This window comes from Orycteropus afer, unplaced genomic scaffold (assembly GCF_000298275.1).
Source record: "Orycteropus afer afer isolate SDZICR_OR568_19922 unplaced genomic scaffold, OryAfe1.0 scaffold00130, whole genome shotgun sequence".
NCBI lineage: Eukaryota > Metazoa > Chordata > Mammalia > Tubulidentata > Orycteropodidae > Orycteropus > Orycteropus afer.
In genome coordinates this window covers 2,971,247-2,997,907 of record NW_006921717.1, presented here as the reverse complement: position 1 = coordinate 2,997,907, position 26,661 = coordinate 2,971,247, and the positions used below count along the sequence as shown (strand labels likewise).

Sequence of the window (26,661 nt, the reverse complement as noted above, 5' to 3'; positions counted from 1 at the left end):
TGGCTGCCTGAATATCCTCTTTGGCGAAGTGTCTATTCATGTCTTCTGCCCATTTTTTAATTGGATTGTTACTCTTTTTGTTGTTGAAGTCTTGGAGTTTTCTATAAATTTTAGAGATAAGTCATTGCCGAATATTTTTTCCCAGTCTCTAGGTTCTCTTTTTACTCTTTTGGAGAAGTCTTTGGAAGCGCATAAAAATTAATTTTTACAAGGTCCCATTCATCTAGTTTATCTTCAGCTATTTGTGCATTTTGAGTTTTGCTTGATGGTCTATTTATGCCATAAATTAGAGCCCCTAAATTTACCCATTTTTTTCCTTGAGAAACCTTTGTATATAGTTTTAGGTTTCATATTTAAGTCTTTGATTCATCTGGAGTTAGTTTTCGTGTATGGTATGAGGTTTTCTTGTATGGTGTGAGGTGTGGACCTTGTTTCCTTTTTCTGCAAATGGATATCCAGTTTTGCCAGTACCATTTGTTAAAGAGACATTCTATTCCCCATTTAATGGATTTCAGTCCTTTGTCAAAGATCTGCTGACCATGGGTGGATGGGTCTATTTCTGGGTTCACAATTCTGTTCCACTGGTCTGTAGCTCTGGTGGTGTAGAGCCTAAGGCGTTTGAACCGCCAGCCACTCCTCAGAGGGAAGATTGGGCAATCTACTTCAGTAGTGATACCGCCTTGGAAACCCAGGGGGAGGGGTCACTATGAGTCGGATCTGACTCCTCTGCAGTGAGTTTGGTTTTTTTGTTTGTTTGTTTGGTCTATGTGTCTATCTTTGTACCAGTCGCAGGCTGTTCTGACTACTGTGGCTGTATGGTAGGTTTTGAGATCCATTGATTGTTTTTCTAATGTTGGACCATCCTTGGATACCTGGTATGAACCCCACTTGGTCATAATGTAATTTTTCTTTTGATATGGTGTTGGAGTCTGTTGGCTAGGATTTTGTTGAAGATTTTTGCATCTGTGTTCATGAGGGATATTGAAGACCTGTGTGGTTTGCCTCAGGTGCCTTATACCTCAGAGTGTTGGCATCAGAACCCCGCAGCTCAACAGTCAGTTGAGTATCATTCTTTGCAGCCTGCCTGTAAAGGACTGTCTCGGGGCCAAAGTCCCTGCTCAGACAACAAGGAAAGCACTTGGGGCGGGATGGGGCTGGGTTGGGAGCACGCACTGGAGGCCGACTTCCAGCGTGAATCCCGACTCACTGCACTAGGCCTTGCTAGGGAGTGTGCAGATGGAAGGAAGGGTGCGGAGAGCTCGGGTGCGATGCTGGTCGCCTGGCCGCACGGTGAACTTGCTACATAAGCTGCTGTTGTCTGTGGAAGCCTATTCCTCAGAGCTGTTTCGGGTTGAGCTCCTAACAGTGATCAAATCTAGACGTCTTTTTAGCCCATCCATCAGAGTCTGCTTCCTTTGGCCGGGTTGCAGATTCCCTTAGTTGCTCTCCACGCTGCAAGAGCCCCCTGGGGCTTGATGTGGGGTGGGACTACCGGCCTCTGTGGTGCGCGCTGTGGGAAGGCAAACGCAGCGGGGCTCTGCCCTGTGTCGAGGGTCCACGCGCAGTGGAAAAGAAGCGCTGCGCGTGCACATACAGTCGCACACGGGCGCCTGCTGCCTTGCGTTCTTTTCCTCAGGTTTCCTACCATTGTCAGTTCGTTCGTTTCCGTCATCTTCCTTTTTACACCCCAGATTTTCCGAGTGTTCTGTTTACCACTAGAACTAGAAGGATTTTCTCAGGTACGGGTGATCACAGCTGCTGAGTTTGCCCAAGGCCTGAGCACCCAGGAGCGGTGTGAGTGGGTTCTCTGAGCTGGTACCAGTAGGCCCTGCCAGTGCCTGGCGAGGGCAGCCAAGAGACACCATCTTTCCGCTGAGACCGCCTGTAAATAATGGTCTTAGGAATGCTGACCTCGGGAAAAGGGTCACCTGAAGCTCACCCCAGCCCTTGCCCCAAGTGTGTACACACTCTTCACCCGCCAACATAATCCCGTGGGCTCCTGGGACCTCTCAAGACACCAGATCTGCCCCAGTGCCCACCGGTTAGACAGACGTGGCTGCAGCCCTGCCACCGCCCCAGGCCCCGTAGCTCTTACAGGAGCAGGAACAGCAACCTGAGGAGCTGGGTGTTCATTCTAGGGACATTGTCTGGGACACCCTGAAGAGTCAGTAAAGGGCCAACAGGTGCCCTCCAACCCCAGAGCAAGTTAGAGATTTTGTCAGGTGCTGCAGGTGGCCGTGGAAACACCGCTGGAGCACTGTTGCTTGACAGTGAGCCACGCGTGCAGCTTTCAACTCTCCCAGCACAGCCATGTTCTCATACCCGTCCTCTCTCTGAAACATCAGTAATGCTGAGATCCAGTGTGGAGAGAAGTCCACTCCATCTGGGGTCTGACCAGGGCGTCTCTGGACTCCATCAGGGAATCATAGATGAGCTGTGGACTGGCTGGGAGTCCGGAGGCAGCCTCGTCTGTGTGGCTGTGAGCTGCCACAGGGCAGCCTTCTCCAGAGTCCGGGGCCGTGGCGTCTGGTCACAGTGTGTTGGGTCCAGTGTCTGGTCACAGTGTATTGGGTGCACCTTGCAGGTGGCTTAGTACAGCGGTTCTCAGCCAGGTGTGATCTTGCTTCCCAGGGTGCATTTGACAATGTCTTTGATGGAACTCTAGGGGCACAGTGGTTAAAGTATTCAGCTGCAAACCAGAAGGTCAGTGGTTTGAACCCACCAGCCACTCTGCAGGAGAAAGCTGAGGCAGTCTGCTTCCATAAAGGTTTACAGCCTTAGAAACCTATGAGGCAATTCTGCTCTGTCCTGTAGGGTCACGAGCGGGAATTGACTCGATGGCAGTGGGTTTCCTTTGTGATTTTTTTGAGCCATTTGACTGTCACCAACTTGGGATAGAGTAGCTGCTGTTGGCATCTTGTGGGTGGAGGCCAGGGATGCTGTTAAACATTGTGCAGTGTGTGGGACAGCCCCCACCATTGACTGATCCAGCCCACGATGTCAGCAGTGCCAAGGTGGGGAAGCTCCAGTTTCAGGTCTGACAGGGGCAGCCTGCTTTGTGATTCTCCTTCATCAGTGGGCTGAGTGGTCCCCTGAGCGGACTAGCCTGGTCTTTCTCAGTATCCTGACTGGACAGAAAAGGGACTTTGAGTAAGTTATCTTTTCTAGTTCCCGTGGTTCCCTACAAGAAACATAGGTGCCCACTGAGGCTGGGCTTCCCACATGTACAGATTATAGTCTTTGGAGACCTGCCCCACATCTAAGACTCACCCCTGTATCTGAGACCCACCCCCATAGCTGAGACCCACCCCACATCTAAGACCCACCCCCATATCTGAGACCCACCCCACATATAAGACCCACCCCCATATCTGAGACCCACCCCACATCTAAGATAGTTCCACATCTAAGTCCCACCCCAAATCTAAGTCCCACCACACATCAAAGCCCCACCCACACTGAAGCCCCGCCCACACCGAAGCCCCGCCCGCACCGAAGCCCCAAAGGCTGCTGGCTGACTGGTGTCTGTGCAGCCAGAGGTGATGTCAGCGACCTGAACAATCTGGTTGTGCATCTGCACCTGTAAATGTTTCATGTTGATGAGAAATGCTGGTAAGAGTTAGAGACAAGTGGGGAACCGTTTCATATCTAAAGGCTTAATATTGGGTGTCTTTCTGGCTCAGTGTGTTCTGTCAGAGTTTTCTGCATGTTTCTACCAAAGCATGTTTCAAAGAAGCACTTGGCTAGCATGGATGCCTTTAGTCTCAAAATGAAAGGCCTGAGCTGAGCTTTCTTCTCAGCAGCTTCTGACAAGCCAACAAAACCTGCTTCCACCCAGTCAATTCTGACTCATAGTGACCCTGTAGGACAGAGTAGAATGGCCCCACAGGGTTTCCAAGGCTGTCATCTTTATGGAAGCAGACTGTCACATCTTTCTCCCACAGAGCCCCTGGTGGGTTCAAACCGTAGACCTTTTGGTTGGCAGTCAGGTGCTTTAACCACTGTGCCACCAGGGCAAAAGGTCCCCAAATGGCCCTCCTGGGCAAGGCTATTTCCAGAGTCCAGGATCAGAGGCTTCATGGATTTAATAGCAAAGCCGCCTAAACTATGAGCATCTCTTCCTAAGTAGCGTCTTATTGGGTCAGAACTTCTGGATTCTGCATCGCACTGTTACTGACTTAATGATTACAAAAATACCTGCCCCTCAGTTTTAGTTTTCACAAAAATGTATCCCTTATAATAAGATCCCCACCTGACCCACCGCCATCTAGTCAATTCTGGCTCACAGTGACCCTGCAGGGGAGAGTAGAACTGCTCCATAGAGTTTCCAAGGCTGAGAATCTTTACGGAAGCAGACTGCCTCATCTCTCTCCCACACAGCAGCAGTGGGTTCACAATGCTGACCTTTTGGTTAGCAGCCAAATGCTTTAACCACTGTACTACCAAAGCTGCTCCTTGTAAGATAAAAGCCATAAGATTTTATGAGGTCGAAGATTAAGTGGAAGTATTTTAAGCTTTTTAGAGAGCTAGTAAAACAAGTAAGAGTGGTAGTTATTTGGATCAGTGATGACTAATTATTCTAATTTTTGCAGATGGAATTGGCTGCTCTAGAAAAAGTCAAATCTACTTGGATTAAAAACACTGATGACGGCTCGGCTGAAGCAGACACTCTGGTACGTGGGGTTCGGTCTCCTGCGCCTGCTGTTTAAATCCCTCCTGTCCCTAGAACTGGAGGCACAGAGACTCTGAGACACGCCCGGACGGTTTGCCTGAACGTGAGTGTTTGTGATGGTTCTGCACGCTCTTCCTCCCAAGTCCTGACCCGTGGAATGGAACCTGCCCCAGAGGCCGAGCTACTTCCAACATCAACAACCAGAAGTGGTCTTGCTCTGCCCCTTCAGGAGGTCAGATCAAATGCTGGTTTGGGTCATTTCTTCCCATTGTCATCCTGATTTACTTCTCTGCGATGATGACCAGTGCCCTTTCCAGCAAAGCCATCCAGTCCCCCTTAAGTGTTACTCTTACTGTGATCAGGCAACTCTGCCTGATTGCTGGTCACCTCCTGCCTCCATGAGACCGTGGGGCTGCCCAGGAGCAGGCCAGAACCCCAGGGACTTGGACTTGGCTGGGATGCCCAATCCAGTTAAACATGTAACTCCACAAGCATCATGGAACCCCCGCCATATGCTGAGCCCTGAAGGTGCTCCACCATGAATGAGCTCCTCTCCAAGGGAAGGCCCACCTGTGCACACCTGCTGCAGAGGCTTTGTGGCAGCCTAGGGGGTACAGATGGATTCTGACTGGAGGGGCACCTGAGCTGGGCCTCACAGGATACACTGAAGGTCAGCGAGTAGGACTGGCCTGGACACGGCGGGGGAAAGGTCAAGAGAGAGCAAAGAACTTGACTACGCACAATCTGGGGGTGTGCGTGTGTCAGCCTCGTGGCAGGCCTTCTGCTAGTCCAGTGGAGTTGAAGAAAGAATTATTGCAGGCTTGTGTTTCCTGGAAGGAGTCCTGAGGCACAGTGGTTAAGCGCTTGGCTGGTGACTAAAAGGTCAGCAGTTTGAACCCACCAGTTGCTCTGCAGGAGACAGATGTCAGTCTGCTTTAGAAAAGGTTTACAGCCTAGGAATCCCTGTGGGACAGTTCTGTGTCCTCTAGGGTTGCATGAGTCAGAGTCGACTCGATGGCGGTAGATTCGGGTTTGGTGTAGTCAACAATATAAGAAGAAGGATCCAGCATGTGACAGAACCTCAGATGTAGCTCAGGATTGATGTAAAACGTGGTGCCTGTGCTTTGCAGTTCACCAACGGCCTGAGTAACCCAGCCTCCCCTCGTGCCCCACTTTGGCCCGTGCTGCACGTGGCAGTCACAGTGGTTCTTTTCCAAGATGAAATTCCACTCACGTCACTTCCTGTGTAGAACGCTCCAATGACTGCCCAGATCTCAGAGACACGATGTTGAGCAACAGCATCCCAACGCACAAGAGCACACGCCATCTGATCACATTCACGGGAAATTCACAGACAGCCCACACTAGTCCGTGATGGCAGAAATCCGAGTATTTCTACCTTTGGGAGCAGGAACTGGCTGGTGGGGGCTGCCCACATCTTGATCTGGGCGATGGCCCCCAGGAATAGGGAGGTGGAGGTGCAGGCCGCATAGTTTAGATTTGTGCACTTTACTTCAGGAAGTTATTCCTCAGTAAAAACATTAGAAGTGAAAAGAGTAGGCAAAGACACAGAGGTAAGCAGGCTTCTGGCATTCGTGGGGTCGGGGAGTCGTCTGCCCCGGGACTAGGGCTAGAGCACTGGCGAGGTGGTGGGCCCAGAGGAGGGCGTGGGAGTGCTAAGGGCCCGACTGGGCGGGTCGTGGGGGCCCTGCGATGTCCACTAAGGGATTGGGACTGAGCCCCCAGCTGTTCGAACAGCAACATGCTATGGTGAGCTTTGCGCTTTAGGAAGACAACTGGCACAAGCTGCGGGGCAGCCGGAAGGGGGTGAGAGTGAGGGAAATGCTGGAAGAGATCTGAGGAAGAGGCAGCAAGTCCTGACGGGAAGGTGGCCCGAGGGACGGGGTCGATGTGGAGTGAGTGCAGACCCAGGGTCACAGAGCATCAGCGTCAGCCACAGGGCGGGGAGGAAGGGAGATGTCCTAGGTAGACACCAGAGTAAGGAAGGGAAGGCTGCTGCAAGCGTCACAGGACTCCTGGCCACAAGAGCGTGCTGGTGAGGAACTGGGTGGATCCTGCCAGCTAGAGAAGCGAGGCGGTCAGCCCACTCATGTGCACAAGATGGAGAGGGCATAGTGGACTAGCAAGGGCAGTGCCCAACACAGGGATGCATGCACTCAGCATAGACGATGACAGTATGACAGTACCCTCACCCAGCATGGGAAGCTTCCAGGAGAAGAGAGTGACTGAATGGCTCTCCCCGTGACAGTGACAGGCCTGGCAGGACCCATCACGTTTGCAGGTGGCCTCCACTGAGCAGTAACCCTCCTGCTTCCTCCCCTCTTGGCAGGAGATTGCTGACCAGGACATGTTTGGAGCTGGCAGCACCAGTCTGGTTGTGCCAGAGAAAGTCACAACCCCCTTGAAGTCCAGTAAGCCCGACCTCCAGGGCTCTGCCTCCCCCAGGTACTTAAGATCAGAAACAAAGTCCTGGAAGGTGGGGTGGAATGAAGGAAGTCAAGCAGGTGGCACAGTCTCTGCCCACACCTGGCATGTCAGCATGTACCTGTGTAGGCTCTGTGGTTTGGGAAGGAGTGGGCTGGTAGTAGCTTCTGGGTAGGAGGGGCTATTTAACCATCCCTCTCCCTTGTTGGCAGCAAAGTGGATCCGGTCCACACACCCCGGCAGAAAAGGAGCACACCCCTGAAGGAGCGGCAGCTTTCCAAGCCCCTGAGTGAGAGGACCAACAGCTCTGACAGCGAGCGCTCACCCGACCTGGGCCACAGCACACAGGTACTCCGGCACCAGGGCTCTGAGCTTTCCTGGAGCACAGTCTCTGTTTTGTTGTCTTCCTTGGACTATCGAGTGGGAAGGACAGGAGATAGCTTGAAACCCTCTGAATAAAAAGGCTTGAAGAAAGATCAAAATCAGAAAAGTCTAATATATTTGTTATTTACTGCTAGTGTGGAATGGGGCTTCAGTGCGAGTGGCTGGAAGCCAAGGAGAAGAAATATTGGTGTCACCCAGCCTGCCAATCAGTCACATGGGGCCACTCAACCCCTCTGGTTTGTTCTGCCTCCTCTGCCTCCATCAGACATGAGTATGGAGATGGGATGGCAAATTAATTGTCCTGGAGGATAGTGTCATGGATTGAACCGTGGCTCAAAAAAATAAGCGTCAGCTTGGCCAGGCTATGATTCTCGGTGGTTTGGCAGTTATGGAATGACGTAATCATCACTCATGACGTGCTCTGATGCAGTCAGCCAATCAGTTGTGAGGGGATTAGGCCAGGGTGCAATGCCCTTACTCAGGTCACTGCCCTGAGACAACATAAAGGGAATTTCCCTGGTGTGTGGCCTGCATCCCTTTTTATCTTACAAGAGAGAAAAGGAGGGAGAGGTGAGCAGAGAAAGAGGACCTGAACACCACGAGAAAGACGAGCTGGCAGCCGAGCGTGTCCTTCGGACCCAGGGTCCCTGTGCAGAGAACCTCCTATGCCCAGGGGAAAACTGATGCCAAGACGTGGGGATCTCCAAGGAGCGCTGGGCCCACAGATGCTGAAAGGAGACACAGACCTTCACCCCAGAGCTGGTACCTAGGTTCAGATTTCTAGCCTCCGAAACAGAGAATAAACTTGTTTGTGAAAGCCATGCATGGTTTCTTTGATAGCAGTACTAGGTAACTGAGATAAAATTTGATACCAGAGTGCGGTGCTGCTCTAACAGTTAGTTAAATATGGAAGCAGTTTTGGAATTGGGTAATGAGTGGAGGCTGGAAGAGTTTTAAGGTACCTAACTGGACCAAATGAGCTCCGGTGGCATAGTGCCTAAGGCATTTGACTGCTAACCAGAAGGTTGGCAGTTCAAACCTACCAGCCACTCTGTGGAAGGAAGACTGGGTAATCTACTTCTGTAAAGATTTACTACCTCAGAAACCTAAAGGGGGTTACTATTAGTCAGAATCAACTTGATGGCAATGAGTTTGGCTTTTGGTTTCAACTGGACCAATAAAGCAGCATCACAATAAATGGAGAAAAGATTAAAGTTGTCAAAGATTTCATATTACGTGGATCCACGGTCAACACCAATAGAAGCAGCAGTCAAGAAATCAGACGTCGTATTGCACTGGGCAAATCTGAAGAAAAAAACCAAAAACCTCTTTAAAGTGCTAAAGAGCAAAGAAGTCTGTTTGAAGACTAAGGTGCACCTAACCCAAGCCATGGTGTTTTCAGTTTCCTTATATGCATGTGGAAGCTGGACAGTGAATGAGTAGGACCAAAGAGGAGTTGATGCTTTGAGTCGTGCTGTTGGAGAAGAATACTGAAAGTCCCGTGGACTGCCGAAAGGACAAACAAACTTGTTCGAAAGAAGTGCAGCTGGAACGTTCCTTGGAAGCAAGAATGGCCAGACTTTGTCTCACCTACTTTGATCATACTGTCAGAAGGGACCATTCTCTGGAGAAGGAGATCATGCTTGGTAAAGTGGAGGGTCAGCAAAAAAGGGGGAGGCCCTCAACGAGATGGACTGACACAATAGCTGCAATGATGGGCTCAAGTATAACAAGGACTGTGAGGCTGGTGCCCGACCGGGAAGGTTCCATTCTGTTGTATGTGAGGTTGCTGTGAGTCAGAGGCTTGGTGAGGGGCAGGGTGGACAGAAGAGGGGAAGGCCCTCAACGAGATGGATCGACACGGTGGCAGCGGCAATGGGCTCAAGTGTAGCAAGAATCATGGAGCTGGCTCAGGACCGGGCGGTATTTCATTCTGCTGTACACAGGGTCACTGTGAGTCGGAGACAACTCAACGGCACCTAACAACAGCAACAAGTCAGAGCCAACTCAGCGGCACCTGACATCAACAACGGTGAAAGCCTAGATTGCCTCGAAAAGACTGTTGGTGGAATTATGGATATAAAAGGCAGTTCTGGTGAGGGCTCAGAAGGAAGTGAGGGGAGCTCTAGCACCAGAGATGACACAGACGCCGAGAAGTAGCGGCAGCAGAACCAGGAGACCACGTGCACAATGGGCTCCAAGCCATGGAGTGAGAGAGCTGAGTGCCTCCAGACAGGAGGCTTCCTGGTAGACGAGGGGCCTGGGTGGAGCTGGACTTGCCCACCACAGAGCAAACAAGCTGAGCACCTTCGAGCCAAGGCTGACTGGGTGCCTGTGGGCACCTACTGGTAGAGCTGAGAGCTTTGTGACACTTGCTTGAGCAAGACAGAGGACAGCCAGGAGGCCTGAAGGGCTGAGAGGCCTGGAGCTAGGAAATGGGGGCCGAAAGGACAGAGCCATGGGAAGCTGGCCCGCCTCAGTCTCAAAGGGTGGGGTCACCACCTCTGGGATCTCAAGGGTGGGGCTGTGGCCTCCTAGGTTTCAAGGAGTCAGATCTTCCCCAGCTCGGTTCCAGGGTATAGGTCTGCTGTTCAGAAGTATTGAGGGGCAGGGCCAGAGCCACTGCCTAGAGGTGAGGGGGTGAGGCTGCTTTGACCAAGTGCAGAAGTACGGGGCCTACCGGCACTGATGGTGTGGGGCTGCCTGAACCCAGGGGAGTGGAGTTGCCATCCCAGTAGGCCTGGAAGGTAGAGCTAAGGCCCAGGGCGTAGGGCCCTCCGCCCAGAGTCCAGAGACCAGGGCTAACACCCAGAGCCTGGAGGGCAGGGCCATTGCCTAGATGGTCTCAGAGAACAGAAGGTTGCTCCCAAGCCTTGAGAGCTAGTGTCAGTCATTCTGCTGGGTGTTCCTCGCTTGGTGCTTACTATCCCTTCCTTCCTTACAATTCCTCGCATTTCGTTTCTGACTCGTAGCGACCCCCACTGGATTTCTGAGACTGTAAATCTTTACGGAAGAAGATTGCCCCGTCTTCCTTCCACAGAGTGGCTGGTGGGTTTGAACTGCTGACTTTCCAGTTAGCTGTCAAGTGCCTTATCCACTATACCATTAGCCAAGTCTGTACTTGGAAGTGGATACCTTATATTCTAGATTCACAGAGAAGAGAAGTTTTGGCCGAGGATGGAATTGGGACTTCGAGTTGATCTAAGACTTTGGGGGTGATATCGTGAGGTGAAAGTGTTGTTTGTTTGTTTTGCATGTGGCAGGGACATGAATTTTGGGGGGGGCCAAAAGGTAGAATGTCATGGGTTGAATTGGATCACCCCAAAATAAGTGTCACCTTGCCTGGGCCATGACTCTCGATGGTTTAGCAACTATGGAACGATGTAATCATCCCCCACCCTGTGATCAGATGTGATCAGGTGTAAGGGGGTTTGAGGAGAGTAAAAGGCCCCTACTCGGATCACTGCCCTGATCCCATGTAAAGGGAGTTTCCCTGGCGTGGACCTCACTGCCACCAAGAAAGAAGAACCAGGAGCGGGGCACATCCTTTGGTCCGTGGCCCCTGTGCTGAGAACCTCCTATGCCCAGGGGCAGATGATGCCGGGATGCACGGGGATCTCCAAACAATGCCCGGCCCACAGACGTGAAAGGAGACCAGGACTTTCCCCAGAGCCAACAGAGAGCAAAACCTTCCGTAGAGTTAGTGCCCTGGATTCAGACTTCCAGCTTCCTAAACCCGAGAGAATGAATTTCCGTTCCATGAAGCCATGCACTTGTGGTATTTCGGTAGCAGTAGCGCTTGATAACTAAGACAGATGGCAGCCTTCAGAATCTCATTGTGCATCACTGGGCTGAGCTGTGGTACCTTGAGTCCTGCTGTGGGCCAGGTGTTTGACTTCCAGCTGATCCGTCAAGAGCATTAAAATACGGGATTTGAAGCGTGGGCTGGAGCAGACGCTAGCAAGAAGCTGGATCTCGGGGTCGTGTCTCTCTCTGGAGGCCTGGGTCGGCCCAGGGAAGCAGTGTCCCGAGGCGAGCGCGCCTCGCCTAATTGCGGCTCTCGAGTGAAAGCCGCAGGTCAGTTCACTAAGCTCATAAATATTACGGGGAGGAAAGCTGTGTCACCGTGGCTTCCTGATTTCAGTGCCCTTAATGCTGAACGTGAACCAGAGACTAGAATAGTCCAGCGCCTGGGGTGAGGTATTGTCCTTCTTGTTAATCACTGTTCCTGAAATATTCTCGTTCCCGTTGGTGGCAGGGCCCCCACACAGTGCACATTTCCCTCCCCTGCTCTCTGCCCATTACCCTTGTTTCCAGCTCTCTGAGCACCTGTCTGCGGCTCTCGTCCTCCTCCCCACCTGCCCCCGAGGCGCTGCTTCTTCACCGGAAGTACCCTGCCTGGTCTCCACTTGCCTGCCCGCTGCCAGACAGCTGCTGTGTCTTTGTTCTTGAAGTGCCCTGTCTTCTCCAGGGGCCTCCTTTCCTTGTGGTCTGCCCCCTGGGATACTGGACCTCCTTCAAAGTTCCTGGTACCTGTTCTCTGAATGCCCCTCCACAGCTCCCCCAGCCCACCCTCGGGGGGCTGCCTGACAGACTCGTGTCCCTGCAGATCCCCAGGAAGGTGGTATATGACCAGCTCAATCAGATCCTGGTGTCAGATGCCGCCCTCCCAGAGAATGTCATCCTCGTGAACACAGCTGACTGGCAGGGCCAGGTAATGCGTCGGAAGAGTGCAGGGGTCGGGGGTGGTGGTCCGGGGAGTCAGCAGTGTGTGGGAAAAATGGGAGAGTGACCCCACCCCGCCCTGGGCTAAGCTCACAGCTCTGGGCTCTCACCCTGTCTGTCTGACAGTGTAATTCTGTCACTTCCCATCCTGTGGGACCTGAAGCCATTGATGTTGCTATACTTCCATGTCCTTCTCTGTAAAAAAGTGACACTAACACCCGTCCTACCTACTTCCCAGAGAGGTTATGTGTGTCAGGCAGCGCGACAGAATGAAGGGACTTTGAGAGTAGAGAGTGCTTGAAAACGCCACAGGTCGCCCCAACTTCCACGGAGGCCAGCCCAGGCCGTCTGCTCCCGCTCACTGTCCACCCTGGGGAGCTCCTGGTGCCAGAATGCCTCAAGTGGCCCCGACCCTGCAGTGTGGGCTGGAGGGGACGTCAGAACAAAAGCGTCCCCCAGCTTCCCAGGCACCTTTGGCAATCACCACATCTCTGCGCCGCAGCAGTGGGGCGCGATGTTCCCGCTGAAGGCCCGCCTTGAGCGTGTCCCTGTCCCCCACCCCCAGTATGTGGCAGAGCTGCTCCAGGACCAGCGGAAGCCTGTCGTGTGCACCTGCTCCACCGTGGAGGTCCAAGCCGTGCTGTCTGCCCTGCTCACCCGCATCCAGCGCTAGTAAGGGCTTGGCTGCTCTCCTCCCCTCGGTGTTCCCACTGACTGCCCCGCCCACCCTGACTTCTAAGCAAGGATAGGGCCTCCTCTGCGTGAGACCAGGAGGCTGCAGCTGGGTGTGCTTGGGGGCGGCGGGGCGGCAGGCTGCAGTGCTCTGATGCTCCTGGAGGTCCCGGAGGATCAGAAGCGGAAAGGTCCCTTCGTGTCCTCCCTCATCCGGGCCCAGACCCCCGCAGCCCCTTGACCGACCTCATCCTGTCCTTAAAGCCATGAGGAAGAAGGCCAGGACAAGAGCCAACGTACAACTGTAAAGTCCTGCTGGCCCCTGAGAGTCAGTGCTCACTCCGCAGGACCTTCTCGGCGGGGCCCAGAGTTTCCTGCAAGTGGGAGGGACAGCTTCTGGGTCCCAGGCATCCGGGCTCCCAGTGGCAGGGGAGTTGTCTCCCTGTGAGCCTTAACTAGCTCGGTCTTCTTCCTAGACCTGCCCTTTCTGACCTTGGGTCTCTCTCTTCGTTGGAAAAGCCCTTGGCTTCTGGCCTCTGTATCACGTCCCTCAATGGTTTGCGTCCCCACGTGGTTGCTAAGGTCAAGTGCAGTCAGTGCTGGGGGCTCCCTGAATAAGTCCCAGGGAAACTCCTGAACGTGGCCATGGCTCTCCCCTTCCTCCGCAGCTGCAACTGCAACTCGTCCATGCCACGGCCGGTGAAGGTGGCCGCGGTGGGAGGCCAGAGCTACCTGAGTTCCATCCTCCGCTTCTTCGTCAAGTCGCTGGCCAGCAAGACGTCCGACTGGCTCAGCTACATGCGCTTTCTCATCGTCCCCCTCGGTAAGGATGGGCCGGCCGCCAGGAGGGCGAGTCTCGAGGCAGATGCCACTCAGGCAGCAGCATAGCAGGGCCAGGCCTCGGATGACACAGTCAGGAGACCGAGGCCAGGCTGCGTGCAGTGCAGCAGCGCTCAGGGCCTCCCCACCCCCACCCAGCTTGGCTTCTCTGCTTCTCCGCCCACCAGGTTCCCACCCCGTGGCCAAATACCTGGGCTCTATTGACAGTAGATACAGCAGTATCTTCCTTGATTCCAGCTGGAGAGACCTGTTCAGTCGCTCAGAGCCCCCTGTGGCAGGTATGGACCCCTTGTACCGACACTGCCCCCCAGGAGTGAGGCGAGATGCCACCAGGTTCACCAGAGAGTTGAGGGGGAGGGCTTTTGGGCCGTGTCCTCCCCTCCTGTGGTGTGGAGCGGAGGGAGGCCCGTGACTGCAGCCCATCCCCTGGGGACCAGGGACCACAGCGGGGGGGGGGGGAGGGCAGGCAGTTGTAGGGGTAAGATGCAGTCTGTCGCTGAGTGAGTGACTCTCTACCAGCTTCTCCTGACACAAGGAATAAAGGTGACGGGGGTGAGAGTGAGGCTGGCGGCAGTAATGCTGACCCACTTCTCCATAAGGGTGCTACTGACCCAGATGGGGGGCTCCCCCAGGTTAAGAGGTAGATGTGAGCAGACAGGCAGGAGCCAGCAGGTACGAGAAACAGGAGCACGGTCAGCCAGGCTAGAGGCAGGCAGAGATGTGACTCGTGAGGACAGTGCTTTGGCTCAGGGCTTGTTTGGGTCTTGGGAACCCTTTCTCCACTGAACCCCCCATCTGCTAGGATCCTCCCGTGGTCTCAGGGAGGGGCTCTCTTGTGGGCTTGTGGGTTTGCTGAAATAAATCCGCACTCAGCTCCTGGCTTGTCTGCAGAGCAACTGGACGTGGTGGGCCGGGTGATGCAGTACGTCAACGGGGCGAGCGCAACACACCAGCTGCCCGTGGCCGAAGCCATGCTGACCTGCAGGCACAAGTTGTGAGTCTGACTGTGAGGGTTTCCCCAGAACAGGGAAGGTGGGTTCAGGGAGCCTTGAATTTTCTTTGCTTTTTCACATTTCCCTTTCTCCCCTATTTCTCCTACTAGGAGCCCAAGGGGATGAGTTGAATGTGTGAGTGTGTGTGTTTGAATGTGTGTGTGTGAGGTAATATGAGTGTGTGAGTATATGTGTTTCAATGTGTATGACTATGTTTGTGTTTGTAAGGAGTTCTGGTGGTGTAGAGCCTAAGGCATTTGACTACTAACCCATCAGCCACTCCAGGATGGAAGACTGGGCAGTCTATTTCCATAAAGATTTACTGCCTTGGAAACCCAGAGGGGAGTCACTGTGAGTCAGAATTGACTCAGTGGCAGTGAGTTTGTTTGTTTGTTTTGTATGTGTTTATGTGTGACTGTTTGAATGTGAGTGTGTGTGTTTGAATGTGTATGAGTGTGTGTGTGACAGTTTGTGTGAGTGTATGTGTTTGTGTGTGGGTGGGTGTTGTGTGTGGGTGGGTGTATGTGTTCAGATGTGTGTGTGAGTGTGTGTGAGTGAGGGGTGGTATTTTCACTGCCTCCCAGCCAGGTCTTCCCTCCCCTGCCCTGGGCCTCCTCACCTGTCTCTGCCTGCCCCCTTCGTATGGAAACCCATCCAGTGCCGACGGGGCCACAGGGAGTGTAGTTTGCACCATCAGGGCCTTTGCCTCCATTGGGAGGCCCCAAATGGACAGTGAATGAGAGACGCCCCGTGCCTCCCAAGCTGTGATGGGAAGCTGTCGAGTGGGCTCTGGCCTCTTGGAACCACAGTGTAATGTGGAAGCTGATAGCCCAGCTTCCGTAGGTCTGTGCAGCCCCAGTAAGCCTTTGCTGTCTCTCCCCACAGCCCTGACGAAGACTCCTATCAGAAGTTTATCCCCTTCATTGGCGTGAGTACCGACTCCCCTCTGTTCCCCACCCATTCTCCTCACCTCCCCCCACCAGAAAAATCTGGGATCTATCTCTGCTAGTGGTTCTCAACCAAGGGTGATTTTGCACTACAGGGGACATTTGACAATGTCTGGGGACATCCTTGGTTGTCCCAATGGATGCTACTTGCATCTAGTGTTGTAGAGGTCAGGGATGATGTGAATACCCTACAGTGCCTGGGCTGGCCCACAACAGAGCATTACCTAGCCCAAGCATCAGTAGTGCCGAGGTTGAGACATCTGGGCTGGGACATGTAGGGACTGTCCCTTCCAGTGTCCTCCCTCCCCAAGTCCTGAAGTACGCCCCTGGTTTGTCACTTCCTCAGTGGTACCTCATACTTACTCCACGAGGCTGGAGGAAAAATCTAGATACTAATTTTTGAAAGTAGTTTTCACTAAGGGAGCAGGGAATGAAAGAGAAAAGCCCCTTCAGTGTATTTATGTTGGGTGGCACTGGCTTTGGTCTGTGTAACGGTGGCATGGTGGCATCAAAGGTCCTCTAACTTCAGGGCAGAGAGGAGAACCAAGGTCAGCATCAGCAGCCCAGGGCTGATCCCTGTGAGGTGGAGTCAGACCTGCCGCCATCCTCCAACCTCGTTATCAACTCTGACACCAGCTGGCACTGCCATGGCACTCTCCGCCTCTCTGCTGGGCTCGATAATCCATTGCAGTGACCCCACAGAACTCACAGACAGTACTCAGGATTGTGAGGTTTATTAGAGAAGTAACAGGTCCATTTCAGAATCAGAAACGACTCAGGATACAGTACTTTTGGTCAGGGCAGCTGTAGGCCAAGAGGCAGGCCTCTCCCTGGCCCTTGGCCTCTCACCCCTCCAGCCTCTGGGCCAGCCTGGCCTTTGCCCTGCCTGGGCAGGTGTTACAAAGCCCTTGCACTCTACCGATGAGTGCCTAGAGGCACGACACTCTGCCAGCAAGCCTTGGCCCAGAGGTGCTCAGCTCTCTCACTCCACAGACCGGCCAGCGTAGCTCCGCTGACCAACGCCCAGAGGCCGTCCTCTCTGCCAGCAAGCCTCCTGCCCGCAGGTGCTCAGCCTCACTGCTCCACGGGCTGGGAGGCCCACCGTGCCATCCCCCAGGCTCCTGCTTCAGCTGCTGCCCACCCTCTGCTGCACCTGGGGCCACTGTTGTGCACAGTCTCAGTGTCCTGCTGTGTCTCCTGGTTCTAGGAGGTTCTCAGCACAGGGACCCCAGGCCCACAGGATGCACTCTGTTCCCAGCTCTTCTTTTTTAGTGGCCGTGAAGTTCCTTCTTTCCACCTCCGGGAAGCCTAGCAGGACGGCAGAACCACCCAGTCCCCTCATCAGGGTTGCATACATCTTATCTGTATGGTCTCACGCCCACAAAGGTGCCACGCACCTTATTTGTATTATTAGCAAGCTGTCCAATCCTGTTGGTGGACCATGAACACCTTATTTGCATGGTCCCACCCAGTCATTTAGTGGGAGTTGCAAGCCCATGGTGAGAAAGGCCACGTGAAAGCAGCCCATCACACTTGGCAGCTGTGGAAGCGCAGGCAAACACCGGCCTGGAGAGGAGCCCCGCGACCAGAAGCTGGGCAGCCCTGTGAGAGCACAGTGCAGGCTCGGGCCAGTCAGGGCCAGGGGCTGCCCTTCCAGAACCAGCTCACCTGGTGTCTTTTTCTGTAATCGCCTTGAAGGAGCTTTGGTGGCATGGTGGTTTAAGTATTTGGCTGCTAACCAAAAAGGTCAGCAGGTTGCTTCTCAAGAGAAAGATGAGGCAGTCTGCTTCTATAAAGATCTACAGCCTTGGAAACCCTGTGGGGCAGCTCTACTCTGTCCTGGTTGGTCACTGTGAGTCCACATTGACTCAGTGGCATCGGGTTGGGGTTGGGTGGGTTTATAATCTCGAGGATCCCTTGTAGCTCCTGGAGGCAGGAGGGATGGAGGGCCTGGCTCCCCACTATCCCTGTTCTCCGCACACGCACAACTCGGGATGTCTTGACTGATCTTGGGACACAGAGGAGCCCCTTCTCATGGCTTTAACGCCTCCAGCCTGGCGGTCCAGTCAGACCCAGCCTGCCTGTGGTCTGCTTCCACAGCCACGGTTAGAGCCCCCAGAACCATGGTGCGCAGCCCAGTACCCATAGCTCGGCTCACACTTGAGGGAGGTGCACGCTGACCTCATGCCGAGAGAGAGAGAGACAGAGAGAGATTTAGAATAGAGGAGCTAGCACCCATGCAACGCCAGGAAAGGGAAGGGAAGGGGCGCTGTGGCCAGGAGCCCGACACCAGCTTCTTTCTCTCTGGAACCAAACTAAGAATGCATAGAATTAGGGCAAAGCCCAATGGCGACGCTGTGCCTTCAGCAGTCTCCTTGGGGACCTTCTGCAAGTAGGCGCATAGTCCCCAAGGCCAGCGTCCCTGCCCCCCAGCTCTGTGCTCAGCAAGTGCCCTGGGCCTGCTGGTGAACACAACTGCACCTGTCACTCAGAACCACAGCCGGGAGTGGAGAAAGCATTCAAACAGCCTGTCTCTAGTTCTGTCCTTGTTTCTTTTTTTTTTTTTTTTTTTAATTTTACCACTAGGGGGCCTCCCTCTGTCCTTTCCAGAATTCTCTAGGAAAATACAGAATTTTATGGAGAGCTGGAATCCTCCTCACTGCCTTGGAGCGGGGAGGAGGGGGCTTGGGGCCCTCTCCCCGACATTTTCATTTCTCCAGACCCCAGAAAGCCGGAAGGCCACTGGCGGCGTCTTCAGCTGGTGGTCCTGAGGCTTGGGCAGCAGGTAGAGCACGGCCCCGTCCTGGCCTGACGGTGCCGGGGCCGCCTCTCAGTGCTGTGTGACTTCTCCCTGACCTGAGCAGGTGCCTCCTGCCCACAGTGACCCCAGAGAAAAGAGGGCTAGGTGTTTCCTGCCTTCAAGGTCGGATGCTTCCTGCCTTCGAGATAGGCTTTGCCCTTGTCCCCGGAGGAGAGCTGCCAAGTCTGAAGTGCCCCACCTCACGGATGGGACCTGGGTTTTTTCCACATCTCATAACCATCTGTCTGCCTTGGAACCGAACGGATGTTAGAAGCCCTGATGAAAGCTCCTTTGCCCAGCCGTCCAGTGCTGAGTGCATTAGAACACGTCCGACTGTGATGGGAGCCCCTGAATGCCTGTGTCTCTTCCCTGCAGGTGGTGAAGGTGGGTCTGGTGGAAGACTCGCCTTCGGTGACAGGTGAGCCAGAGGGTGTCTCTTTCCCTCCTCTGAACCCGCCGGCAGAAGCAGGAGACCTGGGATGTCCTGGGAGAGGGTGGAGCAGGAGGAGCTTGGGCAACCCCATTGCCCACTGGAATGGTGGCAAGGGGACAGGGAGGTGTCTAAGGGCTGGGGAAGAAAGCCATGCTGCAGCGGGGTGGCAGACAGGCCACCAGGGGTTCAGGAGGTGGCTTCCTGTGGCCAACTGTGTTTGTCCCCTGCCAGGCGATGGGGATGACGCACCCGTGGTCAGCCTGACTGTGCCCTCCACGTCACCACCCTCCAGCTCAGGCCTGAGCCGAGATGCCACAGCCACCCCTCCCTCTTCCCCGTCCATGAGCAGTGCCCTCGCTGTCATGGGGTAAGGCCACCACCCAGACCTGCCTTCCTGCCACGTCCCGTCCACCGGGGCCCAGGACCCCGATGGAGTTCCCTCTAGCACAGCAGGACAGTGGCAAGAGCCCTGGGTTCAGAAAGGCCACTGGGCAAGCCTGCTGAGTTAGCATCTAGAGAGCCCGTCACGGAACAGCTCAGGGACCCAGCGGCTGGGCTCACCCTGGCGCTCTCGCAGACTTACTGCGGTTGCATGAGACAGTGCTGGTGGACAGGCCCTCTGTAGGCTGGAAGGTGCCGGTGAGGTATCGTGTGTGGAGGACAAGCCAGGTCTGAGCTGAGTCTGAGCCGTGGCTCTCCCTGGACCAGCTGTACCGCAGGGCGGGTTTCTGAGCTTCCATTCCCTCTTCTACGAGAGCAGAGGTGGGACAGCGACGTCGCAGGCTCGTGCAAGGCTTAAATAAGAACATGGTGCCTCATTCACCATCCCCCGCGGTCAGGCCAGTCACACGTGGCCTCAGGGTCTGGAGCCGCAAGTCCTCCAGGGCTCACGTTGGAAGGGCCCACCATGGTCCGGAAATGAGATGAACATGTAGGTTGAAGCAGGTGAAGCAGGGCCATGATGATGGAGCTGCAGGGTGTCTGGGAGCTAATGTTCAGACAGAGACCGCGCGAGGCCGCTGCTGCCAGGCAGGTGGAGGGAAGAGGCTAGGAGTGGGGAGAGGGCCTGGCAGGGTATGGAACCCCTCTTTCTCCCCCCACCCCCAACCCCTGTCCCACCCCCCTTCTGCCCTCGCCTCTTTCTTTCCTGCCCCTGGTCCTCTGGTTTTGGTCTGTGTCCAGCATAGGGCAGCCACTGACCAGTGGCTTTTCCAAACCCTGAGTCAGGGTCACAGTCCCTAAAGAAGCATTGCTGGCAAGGAGACTGCCAGGAACAAGAGTCGCACCCTGTCCCTGTCCAGCTCCCTTCATTTGCCTGCCTGGGAGCCAGACAGGACGAGGGGTCCACTCAGCTGAGGCAGCCCCCGGCCTCCCAGAGGCCTGTTTTTCTGCTCCCCCTCCAGCCCCAGCCCAAACGGTTTCTGTCCAACATAGATTCCAAGGCCTTGGGACTAACCCTTGAAGGTGCTTTGGTGGTACTGTGGTTAAGCAGTCTGATGCTAACAGTAAAGTCGGTGGTTCAAACCCACTAGCCGCTCCGTGGGAGAAAGATGTGGAGGTCTGCTTCCATAAAGATCAACAGCTTTGGAAACCCTGTGGGGCAGTTCTCTAGGGGTCACTATGAGTCGGAATCGGCTCAGTGGGTTTGGTTTTTTTGTGTGTTTTTGTTTGGGACCAGCCCTTGCCCCGACCTCCTTTCCTATCCAACACAAGCTTGTTTTTACTGGCATGACTGACACCAGGCAGAAAGAGAGCTGTCAGCTGACTTATGCAGCCCATGTACCTATTGTGTCTGACGCCTCCTTTCACAAAAACAGCAGCCCTTTTCCCTCAGAGCTAAAATTATCCCTGAGCTAGAAGTCCCGTAAAGAAAACGAAGCCGCAGGTCAGCGTCGCTGGTGGCTGTCACCGGAGGCTGCATGGGAGCTGCAGGTGGCCGGCCTCTGCCCCACTTAGTCCCCCGGGGGCCCGGCCAGCGTGGGTACCGCTCTGCTCCGGGGCGTGTGTTCACGTGCCTTGTCCTCATTCGGCTTCCTTCCTCCGCATCCTCATCTTCCTGGGCCTCGTCTCTTTAGCTCTCTGACCACTTTGGGCCTTTCTCATCTCCTGGCTTTGTTCTCAGACCTGTTCTGCACTCCAGGGGAACGATTCTATATGCAGAGCCTGGAGAAGGCCTTCAGCTGCCCCGGAGCCCAACCCTGGCCTCCTCTCCCCTCCCAGAGGCTTGAGCCCCTTGGCCCCTCGCCCGCTCTCCTGGCCAGGCCCTGAGGACCCCCCGGCCCCTCGCCCGCTCTCGTGGGCCCCTCGTCCATCCTCGTGGCCGGGCCCTGAGGGCAGAGCTGACCTCTCCATCCCCCTGCCCCTCCTCCAGGAGCCCCAACAGCCCATACGGGGATGTGATTGGCCTCCAGGTGGACTACTGGCTGGGCCATCCCGGCGAGCGAAGGCGAGACGGCGACAGGAGGGACGCAAGCTCCAAGAACACCCTCAAGAGTGTCTTCCTCTCGGTGCAGGTGTCCCGCCTGCCCCATGGCGGCGAGGCCCAGCTTTCTGGCACCATGGCCATGACAGTGGTCACCAAAGAGAAGAACAAGAAAGGTAGGTGATCTCCGAGGCCAGAGACACTTAGAGGCCAGTAAGTCCTGTCACCTCTCGCAGGGGCAGGATTGGCCCGGGGGCCTTGTCCTGCAGTACCTGTGGGACCGCAGTCCCCAGCAAGGCACTTGGTCACTGCTGTCTGAGGTGTGGCTCCCCCGACCACGGCAGCGTGCGATAGGAAAGTATGTTCAGGCCCCAGCTCCCACGAGGGACAGTGAGGCCCGTGAGCAGAGCCTTGGCACTCAACCCTGGAGGCCAGTCCAGGACTTTGTGGCCAGAGGACGCGATGTCCTCTAAGGAAGGGGCAGTTCAGTCCGTCTGGATACGGCACGGACGTGGGGTTGGGGTGGCCTTGGGTCCTACCCTAGGAGGGATGCTCTCACGGCTGGCAGGACACCCCACACACATACCAGGCCTGGCTGAGTCACCGCTTCCCTGTCAGCCTGGCTTCGCACCTGGAATGGTGGCCCTCCCCCTGCCCAGCTGTCTGGAGGTGGCTTCCTTTCTCCCGGGAGCCTGCCTCCTCCCACACTCCCAGAGCAGCTGGGCCTGCATCCCTTCGGCATTTCTGCTGTGGGTGCCCCTGGGGGGGCCACCTTGGCCTGGGATCGGGGTGGGGCGTCAGTTCTGCCCAGCCTCCTGCTCTGCCTCCTCCCCAGAGCAGATGGAGATGCTGGCCTCGGCCCCCCTCACGGGCTGACACCTCACACAGGCCATCTCGCTCCGCAGAGGAGGCAGCCCCAGCTGCACGTGGCCAGGAACCTTTGAGCTGAAGGGACTCAGGCCATCTGGCCCCGGGGTCTTGCTGTGCAGATGACAATAGTGAGGCCAGGAGAGGAGGAGCCCTTGCCAAAGTCAGGAGACCGGTCCTGAGGCAGGTCGGGAGCTCGGAGACCCTGCCCCCGCCGCCTGCCCACCAGCAGCAGCCGCAGGACCTGGGCAGGAGGAGGGGGTGCGCTTCCAGGGGTGACTCAGAGGCGGGGCTGCTTGCTTTCCAGTTCCCACCATTTTCCTGAGCAAGAAGCCTCGCGAGAAGGAGGTGGATTCCAAGAGCCAGGTCATCGAGGGCATCAGCCGCCTCATCTGCTCTGCGAAGCAACAGCAGACCATGCTGAGAGGTGGGGTGGGCAGGCCGGCAGACGGGGGTCGGGACTGGAGCAGAGAGCGGGGCGGGGCCAGCTGAGGGGGCGGGGACTGGGGCAGAGCGGGGGTGGGGTCTACATGGGCGGGGCCAGGTGCGGGGGCGGGGGCGGAGAGCCGGTGCGAGGCTGATGGGGGGGCACAGGGACTGGGGCGGAGAGCAGGGATGGGGACATCTGAGGGGCGGGGACTGGGGCAGAGAGCCTGGGCGGGGCCGACGAAGGCAGGGACTGGAGGAGGGCGCTGGAGCAGGGCTGACTGGGGGACAGGGCCTAAGGCAGAGAGCCAGGGGCTGGGATCACTGGGGAGGCGGCAAGGATGAGGCCGAGAGCCGGGTGGGGCTGACTGCCGGGAACAGAGGCTGAGGGCAGAGGCCTTCTTGACTTTGTGCTGGGGGGAGTGGCCTAGGCAGCCCTGGTCACCCAACCCTGTCCCCCAGTGTCCATCGATGGAGTCGAGTGGAGTGACATCAAGTTCTTCCAGCTGGCAGCGCAGTGGCCCACCCACGTCAAGCACTTCCCAGTGGGACTGTTCAGTGGCAGCAAGGCCACCTGAGGGCACTGTCTCCTGGCCATTACTCCTGGCACTGCCACCAGCCTCACCGCCTGCGGGCAGGGGAAGGCACAGGCTGGACCCCAACACCCCTCTCCTGACACGGGGGCCTGCAGGCCACTGCCACTGGGACGCTGCTCTCCCCACACCCAGTCCTGGCCCTCACCCCTCTCTCCGCCCCCACCGTCCTCTCCCCACCCCCCACTGCCAGGCTGAGGGCACCTGTCAGTCCCTGCAGTTGAGTCCTGAGGCTGCTTCTGTTCCCTTCCTGTTCCCCGCTTCCCCCATGTGGCACGCACAAGCACCTTCCTGGAAATGGCAGAGCTGGCCTCCTGGGCCCCAGCAGCCGGGCCCCGTCCCTCAAATCCCCAGGTCACCTGCTTCCCTCACTAGGGTCCGGTGGATAATGACCGTCCACCTGCCGGGGCTGGGGCCAGCTGGTACCACCTCCCAGAGCTAGGGCACCTCCCACCTCCTGGAGGGACACTGCGTGGCCCCACAGCTGGCCGGAGAAGGGAGGAAGGACACCCACACACAGCTCACAGGGGCAGGAGGCAGCTCCCACCCAGGCTTTCCCCAGGGCAGTGCTTCTGTGGTGACGAGTGTGCTGCTGGGACAGGGCGCTCCCCGGCTCCCCCCGCACACGGCCGTCCTTCCACCGCCAGGGCCCCCGGGAATGTCGTGTGTGTCCTTGAGCTTTGGTTCTCTGCACGGCCAGTCTCTTGGTTGTCTCGGTGGTTCCGTGTGACTCGTCCTGTCTGTGGCTTCTCCCATGTTGATAACCCTCCCCTCCTTGCAGCCCACCTTCGCCCAGCTCAGCTCGGCCCGTGCTGCAGCTCTGGACTGGGAGGTGCAGGTGGACCGCACACACGTTGTGCCCCGCCACCCGGCCTGTCAGCCCCTGGGCCCGCGTTGATGTGTGTCCAGGCCCGGCTCTTGTTCCACCGCCTCACGTGGCCCCCTCTGGGCCCTTGGCCTGAGGAGAGCTTCCCACGCTGGGTCACACCCTGGCTGTGACCCTACCCCCAGCCCAGCAGGGACCACAGACTCAGGTCTGAGCGCCTCTGGCCCCACCAGCAACTCGGAGCTTCCCCGGTGCCCTCACTCCTTCCAGAAGGTTTTGCACAGAATTCATTTTGAAAGGCGTTTTCTCATTCTCCGGACCTCCCAGCCCCGCCCCCAGCCCGTCCTCAGCTGGCCCCACTGCGCTCTCGCAGCTGGAGGGGGGCTGGGTGGATGTTGGGTTTTTCATTCAATAAACTGATGGTTTCTTACCGACTGCCTTGGCCTCTGTGCTGCTCACTGTGACCCAGGTTCCGGGGGCTGCGCTACCCCTACCTGGGGAGACAGAAGACAGTCATGGCCACGCTTTGTGGGCGCTGGTGTCTTCCATGGGCGCCAGGACAGAGGCCTCCATGCAAAGCCACCGCCTGTGAAGAAGTGCCTAGACGGGTGTCCCCAGCCTGCAAGACACAACCATAGGGATAGAAGGCTGGGAAAGACCGGCTGTGGCCTGCCTCGCACTGGGGAGCCTGGGAGGCAGAAATACCGCTGCCTGCCAGGGCAGGGGACCCAGAGAGGTCTAGGAAAGCAGTGGTCAAAGCCGGCAGGCTGGGGGCACTAGACGGACCTCTGTGGATGGCAGAGTGAATGCCTGGAGCAAGGCCGCTGTCTGCAGAAGACAGGGTCCAGCAGGAGCGGGAAGGCGCAGACGCAGACCCTGCCTCCGCTCCTCACCTTCCTAGGGTCTGGCTCAGAAGTAAGAGACAGAGAATTGGCTTACCTCCTTACCTCCTGCCGGTCACACCTGCACCCGCAGCTCGCCCGCCCCACACATGCTGGAATCGCTCCCACACTGACAACAAAAACCGCTCCCCTTAGGGCAAAACTCGCTAGTGTCCCTGTTTGCTCTCTCCCACTCCCACTCGCTTCAGGCGTTTTCCCTTACGACCCATTGGAAGTGCCCTTGCCAGTTCTCTCTCTCTCTCTTTCTGTGACACACACACACACACACACACACACACACACACACACACACACACCCCCCCGGGGCTGCAGAGCCTGCTGGTTGCCTTGATGTAGACAATCCGTCTGTCCCTTGCAGAGTCAGGTTCTTCTCTTGCCTCTGGGCTCCACTCTCTGCTTTTCCCTTTCCCGCCTCTGGCCATTCCTGCTCCGCCACCTCATCTCCCGGCCTCGAGACCCCAGGAGCCCAGGCTCAGCCAGGCCTCCACGCAGCCCCGTGGCCGCAACGCTGGCCTGGGCAGACTCCCGGGAAGTGCCCACTCCCTCCTGCACACACTGCAGTCACCCTTCCTCCTCTCACCCCCATCCAGACCTTCCACAACTCGGATGGCCGCCTCTGCCTTCAAGGCCTGCCCGGAGCCCAGCAGCTTTCCCCGTCACCGGCCTTTATCACGTGTCTGGATGTTGCCGTAGCCTCCTTGTCATCTCTGCTCCCACCTCCCCCTCTGCAGTCAGTCCCCACCCCACAGCCAGAGAGACCTTTGGAAAAATTCATCCAGTCATGCAAAAGTGCTCACCCACACTGTTAATTAAGTGGCTTCCCACCTCACTTGGACCAGTGACCCCAGCCCGCAACCCACAAGGCCCTGTGTGATCCCACCGCCCCCACTCAGACACACCACGCACGTCCTGCCTCAGGGCCCTTGCACAAGCCGCTCTGATGCCTATCCTGCCCTGCCTCCACATCTGTGGGGCTTGTTCCCTCGTATAAGTGTCAGCTTAAATGCCACCTTCTGAGGCAGGTCTTCCCTGTTCAACCCATCTAAAATAGCACCTCCCTTTTCTCTTGCCCTTCTTTATTCTTAGCATTTCTCAGTCCTTGGCATTTCATTATTCATTGTCTCTCCCAGCTAGAATGTAAGGTACACACACACACAAAAAAAATAGGGACGTGATTGTTTCCCCTGCTGTATCCTTAGCACCCGTTCTAAGTGCTTGGCCTGTGACTGAGTAAACATTGCTGTTACCCCTGGAACTGTCGCCCTGAGATAATCTTTAAACCTTAAACCAAAAAATATCCCCGGAAGTCTTCTTAAAAAAGAGCACTAGGTTAACTGAACTAGTAAAAGGTCTGCCTTGAGATGATGCACTTTTAAAAGCTGTCTGTATGGGATGAAAAGGGCCACCGCAACGTGAACGATTGGATAGGAACCTTACCGTAGGGGCAGTGAGTGTGTTAATGGGGGAGGAAACTCAGAAAAAGACGGTGGGAATGGTTGCCCAACTCTAAGAATGTCATTTAAAAAAAAAATCACTCCTGTTGAGTCCATTTGACTCATAGCTGGTGACCCCTGCTTGGGTTTCTGTGGTGGTATCTCTACAGAAGAGATACCTTCCTTCCGAGGAGTGGCTGGTGGGTTTGCACTGGCAGCCTTCTGGTTAGCAGTCAGATGCCTTAGGCACTGCGCCCCCAGAGCTCCCAAGAATATCATCAG

The 26,661-nt window shown here is 56.1% G+C and overlaps 1 protein-coding gene across 1 annotated transcript in view; it reads left to right on the top strand.

Annotated features, from left to right (window-relative positions):
- PACS1 (phosphofurin acidic cluster sorting protein 1) overlaps positions 1-23,203 on the top strand; it is a 190,278-nt gene extending 167,075 nt beyond the window's left edge. Inside the window, exons 10-24 of the mRNA XM_042781512.1 lie at positions 1,637-1,739; positions 4,593-4,673; positions 7,023-7,138; positions 7,330-7,465; positions 12,111-12,215; positions 12,792-12,898; positions 13,567-13,721; positions 13,906-14,016; positions 14,630-14,732; positions 15,616-15,658; positions 18,853-18,895; positions 19,142-19,277; positions 21,282-21,508; positions 22,507-22,626; positions 23,088-23,203. Of these exons, the coding sequence (XP_042637446.1) occupies positions 1,637-1,739; positions 4,593-4,673; positions 7,023-7,138; positions 7,330-7,465; positions 12,111-12,215; positions 12,792-12,898; positions 13,567-13,721; positions 13,906-14,016; positions 14,630-14,732; positions 15,616-15,658; positions 18,853-18,895; positions 19,142-19,277; positions 21,282-21,508; positions 22,507-22,626; positions 23,088-23,203 (1,702 nt within the window). The remainder of the gene's footprint in view (positions 1-1,636; positions 1,740-4,592; positions 4,674-7,022; positions 7,139-7,329; positions 7,466-12,110; positions 12,216-12,791; positions 12,899-13,566; positions 13,722-13,905; positions 14,017-14,629; positions 14,733-15,615; positions 15,659-18,852; positions 18,896-19,141; positions 19,278-21,281; positions 21,509-22,506; positions 22,627-23,087) is intronic.
- The last annotated feature ends 3,458 nt before the right edge of the window (positions 23,204-26,661 follow it).